This window comes from Dreissena polymorpha, chromosome 2, assembly GCF_020536995.1.
Source record: "Dreissena polymorpha isolate Duluth1 chromosome 2, UMN_Dpol_1.0, whole genome shotgun sequence".
Lineage (NCBI taxonomy): Eukaryota > Metazoa > Mollusca > Bivalvia > Myida > Dreissenidae > Dreissena > Dreissena polymorpha.
The window spans coordinates 71625518-71641690 of record NC_068356.1 but is presented as its reverse complement, the minus strand read 5'-3'; the positions used below and the strand labels follow the sequence as shown (position 1 = coordinate 71641690).

The 16173-nt window shown below is 43.3% G+C and overlaps 1 protein-coding gene across 1 annotated transcript; it reads left to right on the top strand.

Moving 5' to 3' along the window:
• The first annotated feature begins 13831 nt into the window (after positions 1-13831).
• On the top strand, positions 13832-14314 carry LOC127869799 (putative deoxyribonuclease TATDN3). The gene has a single exon (XM_052412459.1). It carries the CDS (start codon positions 13832-13834, stop codon positions 14312-14314), a length of 483 nt encoding a protein of 160 aa, XP_052268419.1.
• The last annotated feature ends 1859 nt before the right edge of the window (positions 14315-16173 follow it).

The following is a 16173-nucleotide window of genomic DNA, read 5'->3' as shown; positions in this document are numbered from 1 at the left end:
TTGTAGTAGTAGTAGTAGTAGTGTAGTAGTCGTTTCGTAGTAGTAGTAGTTGTTGTTTTGTAGTAGTAGTAGTAGTAGTAGTAGTAGTAGTAGTAGTAGTAGTAGTAGTAGTAGTAGTAGTAGTATAGTAGTTCTTAATAGTAGTAATAGTAGTTAGTTGTAGTTTAGTAGGTGTAGTATTGTTTAGTAGTATATTAGTAGTGGTTAGTAGTCGTTTCGGTAGTAGTGTAGTGTTGTTTTTGTAGTAGAGTAGTAGTAGTAGTAGTAGTAGTAGTAGTAGTTAGTAGTAGTTATTAGTAAGTAGTAGCTTCGTAGTAGTAGTAGAATTAGTATCACAGCAGCAGCATCAGCAGCAGCAGCAGCAGTAGAAGTAGTAGTAGTAGTAGTAGTAGTAGTAGTAGTAGTAGTAGTAGTAGGTAGTAGTAAATAACGGAAACATATATTTTATTTAAAGCGTCATTGTGCCAATGTGGAACACAGAAGACTTCTAATAATGTCATATACCATGACGCTGTATTTAGTCGCAACACTGGGACTTCGGGGATTTGAGATAAGAATAGAGAATAGATATACGGTAACGAGACTTGATCAACACGTGTTGTTTGGAAACAATATATTAATGTTAGATGTCGGATTGAGAAACTTCAGTCGGATTTCATTTTATTACGTTATTTTCTTGTTCAAGAGTTACCAAGAGTATAACGGTTAATATTTGTAAGCGAAAAAAGTAATATCAAGAAATAATTACATATTATAAAATCAAAAGTGTGTTACACAAAATTTGACCAAGAGTTTTAACTCGAGATGTAGTAACATGAAATTTTAGTAATATGCGTTTTCCGGACAGACATGCGTCTATACACAGTCTTACTGGGTTTGAGTAAGATTATTTGTGACTGATGAAATGGTGTCCTTTTCGTGTAACTTTAGTTTTCTTTTCTAGTTATAGAAGAAAAGCATTGCATTAATATGTTGTGGACCATTTAAAGTTTGAGAAATAGGATGCTCAATTTCTCCCACAATGCACAGTATTTGTGTGTGTGTAAAATAGAATATGGACAAAGAAGATACTTTTTTACTGTTTTACCTTTAATGGTTTGGGTTTTTTTGCCAGAAAATCTATGTTAACCCCCCCCCCCCCCCCCCATTTTTGTAACATGACCTTTTGAAACACATTATGAGACCAGACTTTCAAATGGTAAACACACCTCTTATCTATGTTTAAGGGCTTTGTACGAATTAACTGACGTGAATGAACTCACAATCAATACGAATGACTTACTGTTTTTAAATAAATGTTAAATAACGTTGTTTGTTTTTACACACTGAAAAGCTCACGCAAATGTTTCCCTTATAAAGATTTGTGAATTCTATCAAAACAAAGTTTTGAGTAAATAGTTTGAATTGCATTTCAATAAAGATTTTTGCTTTTCTCTCGTGATATGATTCCTAGCTTCTGACCTTATTTATCATTAACAAACTATGCAGAAACCTAGTTTAAGCTCTGGAACTGGCATACATTATACGTTAATATAATATTCTAAAAAACTCAAACATTCGCTGCAAAATGATAAGTTAACAAAGGGAGTAAATTGTGAATTTAAACAATATTGTTTTCTTAAGAGTGACGTCCCGTTGTTAACAACTTGGTACTACGCTTCGATCCCAATATGGAATATATTTCGCCAGTTTTGAATAACGGTAAACAAATCATATTACTTTCTTCCAACTTAATGTCTTTGCATGGGTTAGTTGCGCTGCGCTCCCGAACGTTCATGACAGACATTTGATTTTAGTAAATTAAACTGTATATTATGAAAAAGCTTTTCTTAAATGTACATACATGAGCCGCAGTCTAAAAAAACGCGACTTAATAAAGGTGCGTTAAGTGTCAACCCAAATGAGACTGTATAGTCCGCGACTTAATGAATGTGCGTTAAGTGTCATCCCAAATGAGACTGTATAGTCCGCGACTTTATGAATGTGCGTTAAGTGTCATCCCAACTGAGACTGTATAGTCCGCGACTTAATGAATGTGCGTTAAGTGTCATCCCAAATGAGACTGTATAGTCCGCGACTTAATGAATGTGCATTAAGTGTCATCCCAAATGAGACTGTATAGTCAGCGACTTAATGAATGTGCGTTAAGTGTCATCCCAAATGAAACTGTATTTTCCGCGACTTAATGAATGTGCGTTAAGTGTCATCCCAAATGAGACTGTATAGTCCGCGACTTAATGAATGTGCGTTAAGTGTCATCCCAAATGAGACTGTATAGTCCGCGACTTAATGAATTTGCGTTAAGTGTCATCCCAAATGAGACTGTATAGTCCGCGACTTAATGAATGTGCGTTAAGTGTCATCCCAAATGAGACTGTATAGTCCGCGACTTAATGCATGTGCATTAACTGTCATCCCAAATGAGACTGTATAGTCAGCGACTTAATGAATGTGCGTTAAGTGTCATCCCAAATGAGACTGTATAGTCCGCGACTTAATAAATGTGCGTTAAGTGTCATCCCAAATGAGACTGTATAGTCCGCGACTTAATGAATGTGCGTTAAGTGTCATCCCAAATGAGACTGTATAGTCCGCGACTTAATGAATGTGCGTTAAGTGTCATCCCAAATGAGACTGTATAGTCCGCGACTTAATGAATGTGCGTTAAGTGTCATCCCAAATGAGACTGTATAGTCCGCGACTTAATGAATGTGCGTAAAGTGTCATCCCAAATGAGACTGTATAGTCCGCGACTTAATGAATTTGCGTTAAGTGTCATCCCAAATGAGACTGTATAGTCCGCGACTTAATGAATGTGCGTTAAGTGTCATCCCAAATGAGACTGTATAGTCCGCGACTTAATGAATGTGCGTTAAGTGTCATCCCAAATGAGACTGTATAGTCCGCGACTTAATGAATTTGCGTTAAGTGTCATCCCAAATGAGACTGTATAGTCCGCGACTTAATGAATGTGCGTTAAGTGTCATCCCAAATGAGACTGTATAGTCCGCGACTTAATGCATGTGCATTAACTGTCATCCCAAATGAGACTGTATAGTCAGCGACTTAATGAATGTGCGTTAAGTGTCATCCCAAATGAGACTGTATAGTCCGCGACTTAATAAATGTGCGTTAAGTGTCATCCCAAATGAGACTGTATAGTCCGCGACTTAATGAATATGCGTTAAGTGTCATCCCAAATGAGACTGTATAGTCCGCGACTTAATGAATGTGCGTTAAGTGTCATCCCAAATGAGACTGTATAGTCCGCGACTTAATGAATGTGCGTTAATTGTCATCCCAAATGAGACTGTATAGTCCGCGACTTAATGAATGTGCGTTAAGTGTCATCCCAAATGAGACTGTATAGTCCGCGACTTAATGAATGTGCGTTAATTGTCATCCCAAATGAGACTGTATAGTCCGCGACTTAATGAATGTGCGTTAAGTGTCATCCCAAATGGGACTGTATAGTCCGCGACTTAATGAATGTGCGTTAAGTGTCATCCCAAATGAGACTGTAAAGTCCGCGACTTAATGAATGTGCGTTAAGTGTCATCCCAAATGAGACTGTATAGTCCGCACAGCCTAATCTGAGACGAAACATTTGACTTGACTGGATTTTCGTTTACAAGAGACTTTCTTTAAACAAAAACTTCATAAAAGCGGAACGTGTCAGCCTGATAACCTGCTAAGAATATGGGACAAAACTTTTCGCACAAACAATAAGCCCCGTTTTCCCTGGGCGAGGTTAACGTGAATATTCAAATATATAAGATTATCTTTCTTATATATCTTTCTGTTTATTTTTCATTTCCATTTCATTTTTATTTATATATAGTAACATTACTTAAGATGAACATCTTACTTAACTGGCAAGCGGTTTCTTGCTTAACAGCAGAGTAGAACTAGGCGGAAAACGATATAATCGCGTCTTTGATCTAGTTCAAGCAGTTGAGGGCTGAATTGAGTACCATTATGTTTTGAAGTAAGTTGTCAAGACCAGATAAGGACGCGTTTATGTGATACAAATGCACGAATCAGACCAATGTTTTGAATGTCAACTGCCACACTCAATGGACTCGGTGGGTTAGAGTGTCTTAAACAATGCAAACCGGATGGTAATTGTTTAACCTCACGAAAGAGGAGTCTGTGTTCAGTCAGGATACGACTTGTTTCGACTTTTCAGCGTAATCCAACAATGGCGTGTTTATTACGCCATTTACACTTGGAATGCTTCGGATAAAATACTAAGGGTAAAAAGAGTAGACAAATACATTTTATGGTTTAACATTGCATTACATGATGCAGGTAAGCCATATCCATGTTCCATTTCTGACATTGATTACAAGCTCACATATCGGATTGCAGCAAGCTGCTGATTAAACAATGGAGTTTTTGGATTATATGACGCGTTTAACGTGATGAAAGGATGCACTAACATGTACAGCATTACATGTGCATTTACATAAGCTGCAGTGTGTGCGTGTGTGTACATGTGTGTATTTGACTTTTTTATTCACGAAGGATTGTTAACCAGTCAAACGTCCTTCGAATATTGTACCATATATATGTGTTTCAAAATTTAACATACTTGTTACGACAAATTATTAATTTAAAGTATATGTACGTATAAGCCACGTAACCATGGTATAAAGAGGCTAAGGCGGTGTTGTGGCTGACCTGCTGGAGTGTTGTGTGTGACCTGGCGGAAGCGCGTTGGGAGCATGCGCAGACAGAATAGGCGCCGAGCAAATAAAGACGATCTGTGAAATTACCTGTTATATTTAAATCATTAAAGTGTTGTTATATCCTTATCAGTCTGTGTTATCAGTACGCGGAAAGTGAAAAAATAGTATTTACATCATTGGCGACGAGGTTAATTGCGAAAAACACCGGGATTCAGGGTAAACAACGACTTTAAACTTTTGCCAGTTTGGCAAATCACGTGTTTTTGCAACCGTGGGTTTCACTGCGTAGATCGTCTAGAGAACATTTGTCGGTAGAGAACGATCAGTTACAACTAGTTATAGGCAAATTTGAGCCAGTTTGGCATAATAAATTTGTTTGAGACGGTTATTGCCTTAAAAATAACGATTGTTGCTGTGACGTCACGTGTTTATGCGTATCTATTCAGGTGCACTAGAACTATCGCAGTTTGCGGTGGTACACAGGGGTGCTGCGCAGTTTGTGCGAGGAATCTTCTAGCAATCGCAGGTTGCGGAGGTGCACAGAGGTGTTGCAGTTTGCAACAAGGGGCTCTACTGCAGTGATAAGAAGGAGGGAGGTGCTTGGAACGTGGCTGCTCATATACGTCTAACCAGTTTGGTTGGTATGTATAGTATGGTGGGCTTTTGTTGCCATTAATTAAGTGGACAAGAGAACTTTTGTTAACATTGTTATTAAAAATAAAAAAATAGAAACTTGGTTTTAATACATTGTTTATACTATTTTGGTAACTTCAGATTGAAACTAAAGAGTATAATATATGCATAACACAACTCTGTATCGTTTAAATAGACTTGCAACACACCCGTGCTTGTTTCATTCAGTTTATAAAATAAATAAAAATGGTTGTTCAAATTAATACTGCATCAGAGGCAGAGTTACGTGCAATTCCGGGGTGGGACAAAAGACTGCAAAGGTTTTTGTTCGATTAAGGGAAAAATATGGGACTATGATACCAGAGTTATTGTCATGAGCATTGGGAAGAACCGTCCACAGCCATGTGCTGCAGCTTGTGGAGTTTCCCGAGGCAGAGCAGGATTTCAGTTTAGTCGTTTCAGATGACCTTAGCGAGCAGTTTGCAGAGGTTGAGTAGTTTGTTCTCTCACTACCAGCAAGCGTACAGGTCCAGTCCCCAGGTACAGCCAAGCTGGATGTTGCAGCAAGGCTTAAAAGCACATGCGCTGCCACCAAATTAGAGAAAGGCCAGCAGCAAGTCGAACAGAAGCCTAATCTGAAAAATGTTGACATTTTCAACCGAAAAAAGATGACAAACCATGTAAGCCCTTGGAGCGACAAAGCGGTGCGAGATACAAGAAACACGAGACTAGTGACTCCGAGGGTCATTTACCGGTGCGAGCGGAGAAATGGCGTAAAGGTAAAAAATCCAGGACATCTGGCCATTTAAGGCGTCGCCATTCCCATGATAGTTTATCAAGGGAAGACGACGACAGCGACTGCGATGACAGACGGTCGGTTCGCAAACATACCCGCCATAGTCATGCTCCATCCGGTGGGAGGTCAAAGGGCAGGAACCACTCAAGCGACTCAAGTTCAAGATCGGGGTCGAGACACGGTGGTAAAGCAAGGAGGAGTCATGATAGTTTATCAAGGGAAGACGCCAGCAGCGTCTCCGGAAATGACTGTGATGACAAACGGTCATTACGCAAGCGCGATGAACGGCAGTCCAAAGGTAAAAAATACAGGACATCTGGCCATGTAAGGTATCGCCGTTCCCATGATAGTTTATCAAGGGAAGACAGCGACTACGATGACAGACGGTCGGTTCGCAAACATACCCGCCATAGTCATGCTCCATCCGGTGGGAGGTCAAAGCGCAGGAACCACTCCAGCGACTCAAGTTCAAGATCGGGGTCGAGACACAGTGGTAAAGCAAGGAGGAGTCATCGTCATGGGCATGGTCGCCGTAGGTCAAGGTCATCAGGATCCAGGTTCTACTATCGGTCGACTTCAGAATCTGGTAGTTTATCGGAGGATGATTACCACTCAAGAGTCCATGGTGATCCCAAGAAGATGCCGAAGAACCTACGGTATGATGGACGTACCAGTTGGCTGTCATTCAAACAGAAGTTTGACAGCTACAGAAAGGTGTACAAATGGTCTGACCATGAATGCCGGGATTACCTCAACTGGTGCTTAGAAGGAAAGGCTCTGGACGACTTAACCATTGAGACGCGCATGGGAGAAAGTTTTTCTTTCCGTGACATTATGAGAAAGATGGAAGGGCGCTTTGGTTCCAAGGAACTACCCGAAACCAGTAGAGCCAAATTCCAGCAGGCTACACAGCAGCCGGGGGAATCCTTAGAAGATTGGGCGGATAGAGTGTTAACTCTGGCAACGCCTGCATTTAGGGACCTTCCAGATCAGTTTGGTCAACGGGAGGCAGTTTCTAGGTTCTGTCAAGGTTGTATTGACAGGGAAGCGGGAAAGCACGCCTGCTTCGAACTACCACGAACGATTCAACATGCTCTTGATCTGGTACGACATCATCAGTATGTTTCGCAAGTGGTTGATGGCAAGAAGGCCAGGAAATATGACCAAGAAGTCACAGTCAATGCGGTTCAGTCCCCGGCAGACGTGAGAATGGAGAGTCTGGAAAAGGCGATTGACCAGTTAACTTGTAAGTTTGAAGCTAGTTTAGCATCAAACAGTCCAACAAATAACAAGGACAGGAAGTTCCCATAGAAGACCTTTAGATGTTTCATTGTAATGGCAGGGGCCATATGAAAATAGACTGTAGGGAGTATCAGGAATCCCTTAAACAAAAGTCTAGAGGTCAAGTGGTTGACAGGAGTCCACAAAAGCCTTTAAACTCCAAGGGGCCGGTGGCGTAGGCCAGGCACCGCAGCCCGATGTAGAACGAGGCCATTTGTTAGCGGCGGTTGAAGTGCAGCAGGAGACTTCATCTGGATTGGCGGCTGAAAAAGGAGACAAATCCGGATCAGCAAGTGGAGGGGAGACGATAGCAGTCAAGGTCGTGACGGCAGGGTCGTCTTATGTGAATATGTTGGTGGGAGACCGGCAGGTTAGGGCTCGGGTAGACTCTGGAGCGGATATATCCATACTGTCTTCAGAAGTTTATGACCGGTTAAAGCGGAAACCAGGCAAGGTCAAGGATATCAACATGCAGCTTGCTGATAAGAATTCTATTCTGAAGGGATTTGTGACACAGCCTATCCATGTACAGCTAGGAAAACAGTCTTCCTGGGAAGGGATATGCGTTGCGCCAATTAGCGATGAGATGTTGCTGGGACATGACCTGCTGCGGCACTTCAAGGCATTGATTGATTTGCACACAGACTGCCTATTGGTCAATGGCGAAAGTATACCTTTAAACACAACATTTAGGGACAAACCGGTGGTTGCAAGGATCATCATGTCTAAAGAACAGTGGTACCTCCAAATTCAGTGGTCAGGGTCCCCTGTAAACTGGAGGGAACGTTGGGGGCATATTACATTGAACCAGTGAACAACTTGCAGGTATTGGTGCCAAAAGTTGTTCGGGACGCTAATGAAGTCCCAGTGGTGTGTTTTGTGAACCCAACTGACCAGTTTAAGACTATCAAGAAAAACGTGGTAGTGGGGAACGCCTATGAATTTGAAGAGGTTCTTCAGGAAGGCGATTTCCAAGCAACGACAGATGATGGCATCAAGATACATACTGTAGCTGAAGAAGACCACCGTTCAACAGCGGAATATAATAGAAATCCGTTGGGATTGTCCTGTGCCGGGTCGACCAGTCAATCCAGAGAACCGGAGACCGTGGCAGGTTGCCAGGTGGAGTCGGTTTGGCAGAAAAGGTCGACCAGAGAACCGGAGACTGTGGCAGGTTGCCAGGTGGAGTCAGATCAGCTGAAAGGGTCGATGAGTAAAACCAGAGAACCGGAGACCGTGGCAGGTTGCCATGGTGAGTCGGAACAGCAAAAGAAGGAAAAAGAAGTCGTTCCTGACCATCTGCAGGAAGTGTACAAAGCGTCGATAGGGAAGTTGACGGATGAACAAGCCGGAGCACTCCCCAAGTTACTATGCAACTACTCAGATGTGTTTGCAAGAGATGAGTTCGATTTAGGAAGTTTCACCGCCATTGAACACACTATAGATACGGGTGAGGCCAAACCGATCAAACAAAGAATGCGACGAACCCCAGCATGTTTTGCAGGGGAGGAAGAGGCTCATTTGAAGAAAATGTTAGATGCGGGCGTCATCCAGGAAAGTTCTTCGGAGTGGGCATCAGCACCGGTGTTAATAAGAAAACGTGATGGGTCGGTCCGGTGGTGTATCGACTACAGAGCGCTGAATAATGTCACTGTGAAAGATACGTTTCCTTTGCCTCTGGTTGAGGACTGTCTCGATGCGTTGGCCGGAAACATTTGGTTCTCCAAGTTGGATGCAAATACCGCCTATTGGCAGGTGCAAATCAGCCCGGAGGACAGGAAGAAGACTGCGTTCATAACAAAATATGGACTTTTCCAACATGTGCGCAAGGGTTTTGGGTTGACAAATGCCCCCGCCACGTTTGCAAGGGTTGTTAACCTTATATTCCGTGGGTTTATATGGAAAACGGTCTTAGCCTTCCTCGACGATGTACTGGTCCTGGGAAAGACGTTTGATGAACATTTGAAAAACCTAGCGGATGCTCTATCCCGTTTCCGTCTGCATGGTTTAAAGCTTAAACCGAAGTAGTGTATTTTCTTCCAACCGGAGGTCGAGTTCCTTGGACGCATTATCAATGGAAAAGATATGGCGCTGTCGGAAAAAGACATTCAAACGGTTGCAGATTGGCCAATCCCAAATTGCTCAAAAGACGTTGAACGGTTTTTGGGATTTGTGAACTATCACCGGTCATTTATTCAAGACTTTGCTAGTTTAGAACAGCCCTTGTATGCACTGATCGTCAGGAACCTGTTCAAATGGGGGGAAGATCAGCAAAAGACATTTGAGCTGTTACGGGGTGCCATGATCAAGGCGCCTGTATTAGGTCTTCCGAATCACCAAGACCCATATATCCTTGATACTGACGCGTCCAACACAGCCATTGGTGGCGTACTCAGTCAAGTTCAAGGCGGTGTGGAAAAAGTGATTGCCTACAGTAGTTTCTCACTGACATCTGAACAGAGAAGATATTGCACCACCAGAAAAGAGCTTCTTAGCATTGTACGGTTTACTAGGCAGTTCAGATATTACCTGTTAGGTAAAGTCTTTACTGTCCGAAGTGATCATTCAAGTCTTACATGGCTATTGCGCTTCAAAGAGCCACAAGGACAGTTGGCCCGTTGGATGGAAGAATTGGCACAGTACCACATGATGTGCAACACCGACCTGGAACAAATCATGGAAATGCTGACGCGTTATCACGTCTTCCAGACACATTGAGTCCATGTCCTTCGTATGTGGTAGGAATAATACCTGCCGACTTGCCTTGTGGTGGTTGTCACTACTGTGCCCGTGCACATGATCAGTGGGCTGCATTCACAGAAGACGTCGACGACGCCATTGGCCTAGTAGAGCAGGGCAGTTTCCAAACGAGGGGTGACCAAACAACGTCAGAACATGAACAATCAGTTCGCATCGAAGGAGCAGTTTGCTCAAGTACACAGTCGGATGGCACGGAAGTGGAGAACGTTCAGTCAGTTTATGACGTTTCCAATAGACAAGAGACAGCTGGTCAGCTAGATCATATCCCTGGGATCCTGGGGGCGAGACGATCATTCATTCAGGCCAGGTGGTGGCAACACGAATCCAGCAGAAGCCTGTAACCAGGGCAATGTAGTTTCGAACCATGACTTTCCCAAATGTCAGTTTGACAATTCTAGAACTATGGAGATAGGGCAAAGTAACGCGGCTTTCCAGATTTGTGCTTTCACACCCGAAGTGATTTTCTGTGCAAGTGTAAGATCACCTGAAGAGTCACAGGGCGATAATGCATGCTGTTGGGGTTTCACATTCAAAGAATTGGAGGAAAAACAAGCGGAAGACAACAAATTGGCCATGTTACTAGCCTTTCTGAGGGACAAAACCGAACCAGATGAGGGTCAACTGTTTCTTTCCAGTCCGGATGCAAAATATTACTGGATTAACCGAGATATGTTCAAATTGGTGCAGGGTGTTATTTTTCGCATGAAACCTAACTCGAAGGATTTGGAATTGGTGGTACCCACTGACTTACAGACCCAAGCTATTGAATGGCATCATAATATACCATCGGCTGGGCACCAGGGCGTGGCTAGGACCAAGGCGAAGATCCAGGAAAAGTTCTTCTGGCGACATATTTCCAAAGATGTAGAGCGATACGTGTTGACCTGCGATGTGTGCAATCGCAATAAGAAAAGTAAATGCTATGGGAAAGCTCCATTGACAGAGTACCAGGCAGGGGCTCCGATGGAGAGGGTTCACATAGATTTCTTTGGACCGTTGCCACGTACATCTAATGGGAATGAGCATTGTTTAATGATGGTGGATCAATTTACCAAATGGGTCGAGTGTGTGCCATTGCCATCCAAAAAAGCAGAGGTTGCAGCAAAAGCAGCTATAGACACCTTCTTTACTCGGTTCGGGTATCCTTTTCAGTTGTTTTCTGACCAAGGACGGAATTTTCAAAGTAAGGTCTTTGAAGCAGTTTGCAAGTCTTTACAAATTCACAAAGCAAGGACCACACCTTATAGACCATCTTCCAACGGACAAGTTGAGAGGTTCAATCGAACATTAATGGATGCGGTTCGGTGCTTCATTGGGAAAACACATAATAAATGGGATGAGAAAGTGCAGCAAATAGCGGGGGCTATAAGGGCCTCTGTAAACCGCAGCACTGGATATACGCCCAACAAATTGATGTTAGGGCGCGAAGTTAACACTCCAGCTCAACTGATGTTCCCAATGGCGACAGATAAACATGAAGATGTGGACGAATTTGTCTGCGACCTTCTGGGGACCATAAGCCTAGCTCATGAAACAGCAAGGGCCAATCTCAGGACAGCATCAAAACGTATGAAGTAAGATTACGACGTAAGGGTGTTGCTGCGTCCCTACCAGGATGGTGATGTAGTTTATCTCATGGACACCGCAGTACTGAAGGGAAAGTGCAGGAAACTCTGCTCACCATGGAAGGGTCCAGGTGTTATATCGAAGAAACTCTCTGCATACCTGTACCAGGTGAAACTGCGGAACTCTGTTTTTGTGGTTAATCACGACAGAATGATGCCATGCCGGGATAGGAGGTTGCCTGCATGGATTGTGCAACATCGCAGTCAAGATCAGGTTGATCCGGACAATCTTGAAGATGAGGAACTGCACTGTGTCTGTGAAAAACCGTGGCAGGGACGCTTCATGATCCAATGTGACTTTTGTGACAAATGGTACCATGGGTCTTGTGTTAACATTTCTCCTTCTGATGCGCTAGATATAGACAAGTACAGGTGTGGGGCATGTCGCAAAAATATTTCTTAGTCTTTTTGCCTGTATGAACACTTACGGAGCAGTTTGCCCCATTGTTTTGTTTGTATGTTTCAGATTCAATGGCATCTTTCATTAAGGAAGTCGAGGCGCTGCTAAGCCAGGGGATCCTCTACAAAAGCCCTGACAAGTTTGCTCTGGGGATTGGACTGGCCATGGCTCATGACAGGGAGGGTGCCCTTCGCCTCCTAGAGGGGATGGTCTAGAGGCTGGGTCTAGTTTAGATCAGGCTTGTTACCTGGGAGATGAACTGCTCAACGTAGAAAAGCTTCTCGGAAAACCTGGCACTCCCAGCCACAATGAAGACCTTGGTCCGGATCCTGATATCCTGTTGGGAACGCCGAGTCCCAGAAAGTGTCTAGACAAGTCATCGACGGCAGTTTGCCCGATGGAGGTCAGTTTCCCTGGCGAGGACAAGGTAGAAGCTACAGGAGGTCACACAGACTCGGGGGCTGCTGGTTTACCCTTGGGAGAGGTCGAGGGCGACCCGTCCGAGGATGCAAGTCGCACGACCACAGGAAGAGATGAGCGGGTTCTCTATTCTCGTGAAAACCAAGTCAGGAGCTCCGAGAGTCACCGGGAGGACAGAAGCAGGCTTTCAGGGGAGAGGGTAGAAGACCGGAAGTGGAGTCAGGCGAAGAAAAGAGATGCCAGGTCAGAACCTGCACGGAAAGTACGCCAGATGCCAGGTACAAGTTCCGGGGGCAATCTCCGAGTGTCAGTCGAAATACCGAAGAAGATTAGGCTGACCAGGGACAGTTTGTCCCAGGTCCAGAAGAGGTTAGAATGCCAGCGCCGGGTCGAGAGGCTAAGGAGGAACCATACTTGCTGTGTCCCTGGTTGTGACAGCGTTGGAGTTGAATTCGAAAAGGTCCATGCGATGACCAGGCATGTGCCAACAGTTTTCGATGGACGGTTGGCTGATCCAAGTGACACAGTTCAGGGAATGCGGGTCCGAGCATTGTTGCAGGTTGCAACATGGCTACTTGGCAGACCAGGGACGCTCCACGACCTGCTGGATCTGGTGAACGCCCAACACTTCCTCGAGTCCCGTGAGACGACTCACCCAAGATCATCCTCTTGGCCTACCTTGGAAGGGTTTTGTAGATATTTACGGGAACCAGTTCCAGCGGAATTCACACTTGCACCCGTCAACAGTGTCGCAGGACTTCTTCACTGGAGAGTTCTGTACCTGTTGGCAGCCTTGCTGCAGCCCAGGGATCGCCTTTATTGGATGGAGCAGTTTGCTTATCCCCTAACCGTGGTTGAATCTCTCCCAGAAGCAGTGGACAGTTATTTCCACCCTGATCGGCTTAGACGTGCCGCTAATATTCACGGCACCATAGAGGACGTTCTGGCTTTGGGAGTAGAGCAGCAGGTGGTAAGACTCAAGCTTAAACACGTGGTGGCAAGTTTCTGCGACCCAGAGACGTACCCATCGTCAAGAGATGTTGATACTTTTCCACCGGAAGTCATCGTGGCGGTTGGGATTCACCCTAAACATGCAGCAAACCCGAAGAGGTTTCTCACAGACGCTTTGGAGAGGTTGAGCAGTTTGCTCACTAATCCGCGGGTTGTGGCGATTGGTGAAGTAGGGTTGGATCACTCGGTGGACCCGGCAGACTGGTGATACCAGATGAAGCTGCTGCAGAAACTCCTGCCCATCATCCGAGAAAACAAGGTTCTGGTGCTCCACTGTCGGGGAATTACCGGCGACAATGGTATGGAGGCTCATCTGTTGTTGCTTCACCTTTTAAAGCCCCTTTCAAGACAACAGAGGATTCAGCTCCATGCCTTCAATGGGAACCAACTGGTGGTCGGGTGGTGGCTGGAAGTTTTCCCTAACACCCACTTCAGTTTTAACAGGAGTGTTGAAAACTTCACCCCGGAGCAAGTGGCCGCTGTAGTCAGCATGCCTGAGGATCTGCTCCTTATTGAAACAGACGCCCCTTACTTTACGAGGCCCCATATGAGGTTTTCGGCGCCAGCGGAAGTTGGGGATGTGGCGGCGATGTTGGCGGGACTTCGAGGGGTGACGACGCAGCATATCCTGGAGGTCACCACAAGAAACGCCGTCAACCTGTTTGGTGAGATCCCCACAGGGCAGGTTGCCCTGTAGATCAACCCTAGTAATTGATGGTCCTCAAAAAATGCCAGTTTGGCGATCCAGGATGGGCACGAACAACAACACCCAGACAGATGGCCGACTATTTCCTGCGGCGGAGGTACCGGGTTCCGGAAAGCGGCTCCAACAATAAAGACGGGGGGAGTGTTGTGGCTGACCTGCTGGAGTGTTGTGTGTGACCTGGCGGGAGCATGCGCAGACAGAATAGGCGCCGAGCAAATAAAGACGATCTGTGAAATTACCTGTTATATTTAAATCATAAGTATTGTTATATCCTTATCAGTCTGTGTTATCAGTACGCGGAAAGTGAAATAAGAGTATTTACATCAGCGGCAACCTTTTTAATCAGGGGGATGCAAGATCAATTTGTTGTGTTTGTCCCGATATATGTGTTTAACAATTAAAAGCAACAAAATACATATTTGCCAAATTCTTTTAAAGTAACATTACTACTCAAAATCAACGAAAATTTCGTACAATTGTTCGTAAAATAAACTTAACCAATTAAAAATCAGTGTTCCTTATGGCAATTGCCGAAGTTTCAACGCCAGATGTGTTCTGGTAAAATAGATGTTTGTAGATACAACATGCTCGTTTTTAGTATTGTTTTGAATATCTATTCATACGACACATGAACACTAAAATGGTGTTCGTGTGTCGTATGAATAGATATATTCGCGGGAATTGATTTTGGCCACAAATAAATAAAAACAAGCATTTTGTATCTACAAAAATCTATGTAATCGTACCACATCTAGCGTTGAAATTTTGGCTATTGTTATAAAGAACACTGATTGTTAAGGTGTTAACTTTATTTAACGAAATACTTAACGAAATTTTCGTTGATTTTGAGCGTTATGGAGACTTTAACGAGTCAATTTAAAAACACAACCACGTCAGTATCGTGATCCCGGTGTCTATTCGTTATTTGTCTTCCTCTTTGAAGTCATATCAAATAAGCCGGAAGATAAAACGTCTTCCCGATAGACTACATGTATATTGAAATATTGATGTGTAGTTCAACACACTTTGGTTGATGACATAAAGAGTTGTATTAACCTTTACTTACAATTTTGTTGTTACACAGGCTATTCCACTCGACTGATTGAATGAGAAATTCATCTAAGCATGAGTACGATTACAGTGTTTGTGTGTGAGTGTTTTTTTCACTTGAAAACGACCACTAGCAGACGAACATATTTATTTTCCCGCCAAATGAAATGTACTTTTTTTTAAATTTGATCAAAGATACGAGTTAAAATACTTTCATTGTAATCTTTTAATGAACTTGTTGAAAAGAAATTAAGTCAAATGGTAACTCACCAGTTTGTTTACAATACGTTCCGATGATTAACACACTGTTTTAAAAAACCTGAAGGGTTCACGTTTAAACGCCTTATTCCTTGCATTAGCTCTAACCAAGATAAAAAAAGTCACACACAACCTAATTAGTGCATACTGCTCTCTACCAGTTTAAGGTAGCGCTACTCTAATGATTTCCCGCGATTTATTTCACGATCATTGCCGATCTACAATGATCGGTTATTTCCGAGAGATGCATTTTATTTTTTTCAAACTTCGATATTTGATATGTGCTTACCTAATTTATTTAGAATATATTATTTTCACTATAAATATTGACTTTGATCCGGTAAATCTGTCTATTTCTTGGTATTTTTCCTGTATATAGTGTTTCTATAAAAACTAAGTTTAAAATATAACTCAAATGATACTATTTTGAATTTTATGACACTTTGTTTTTAACCGACCCAATTTTTTCTTGGCTGAAATCACTTACATTTCATGGCGCTATTCCATAGATAAAAATTTGTAAAAAATAAATGTCTGTAAAA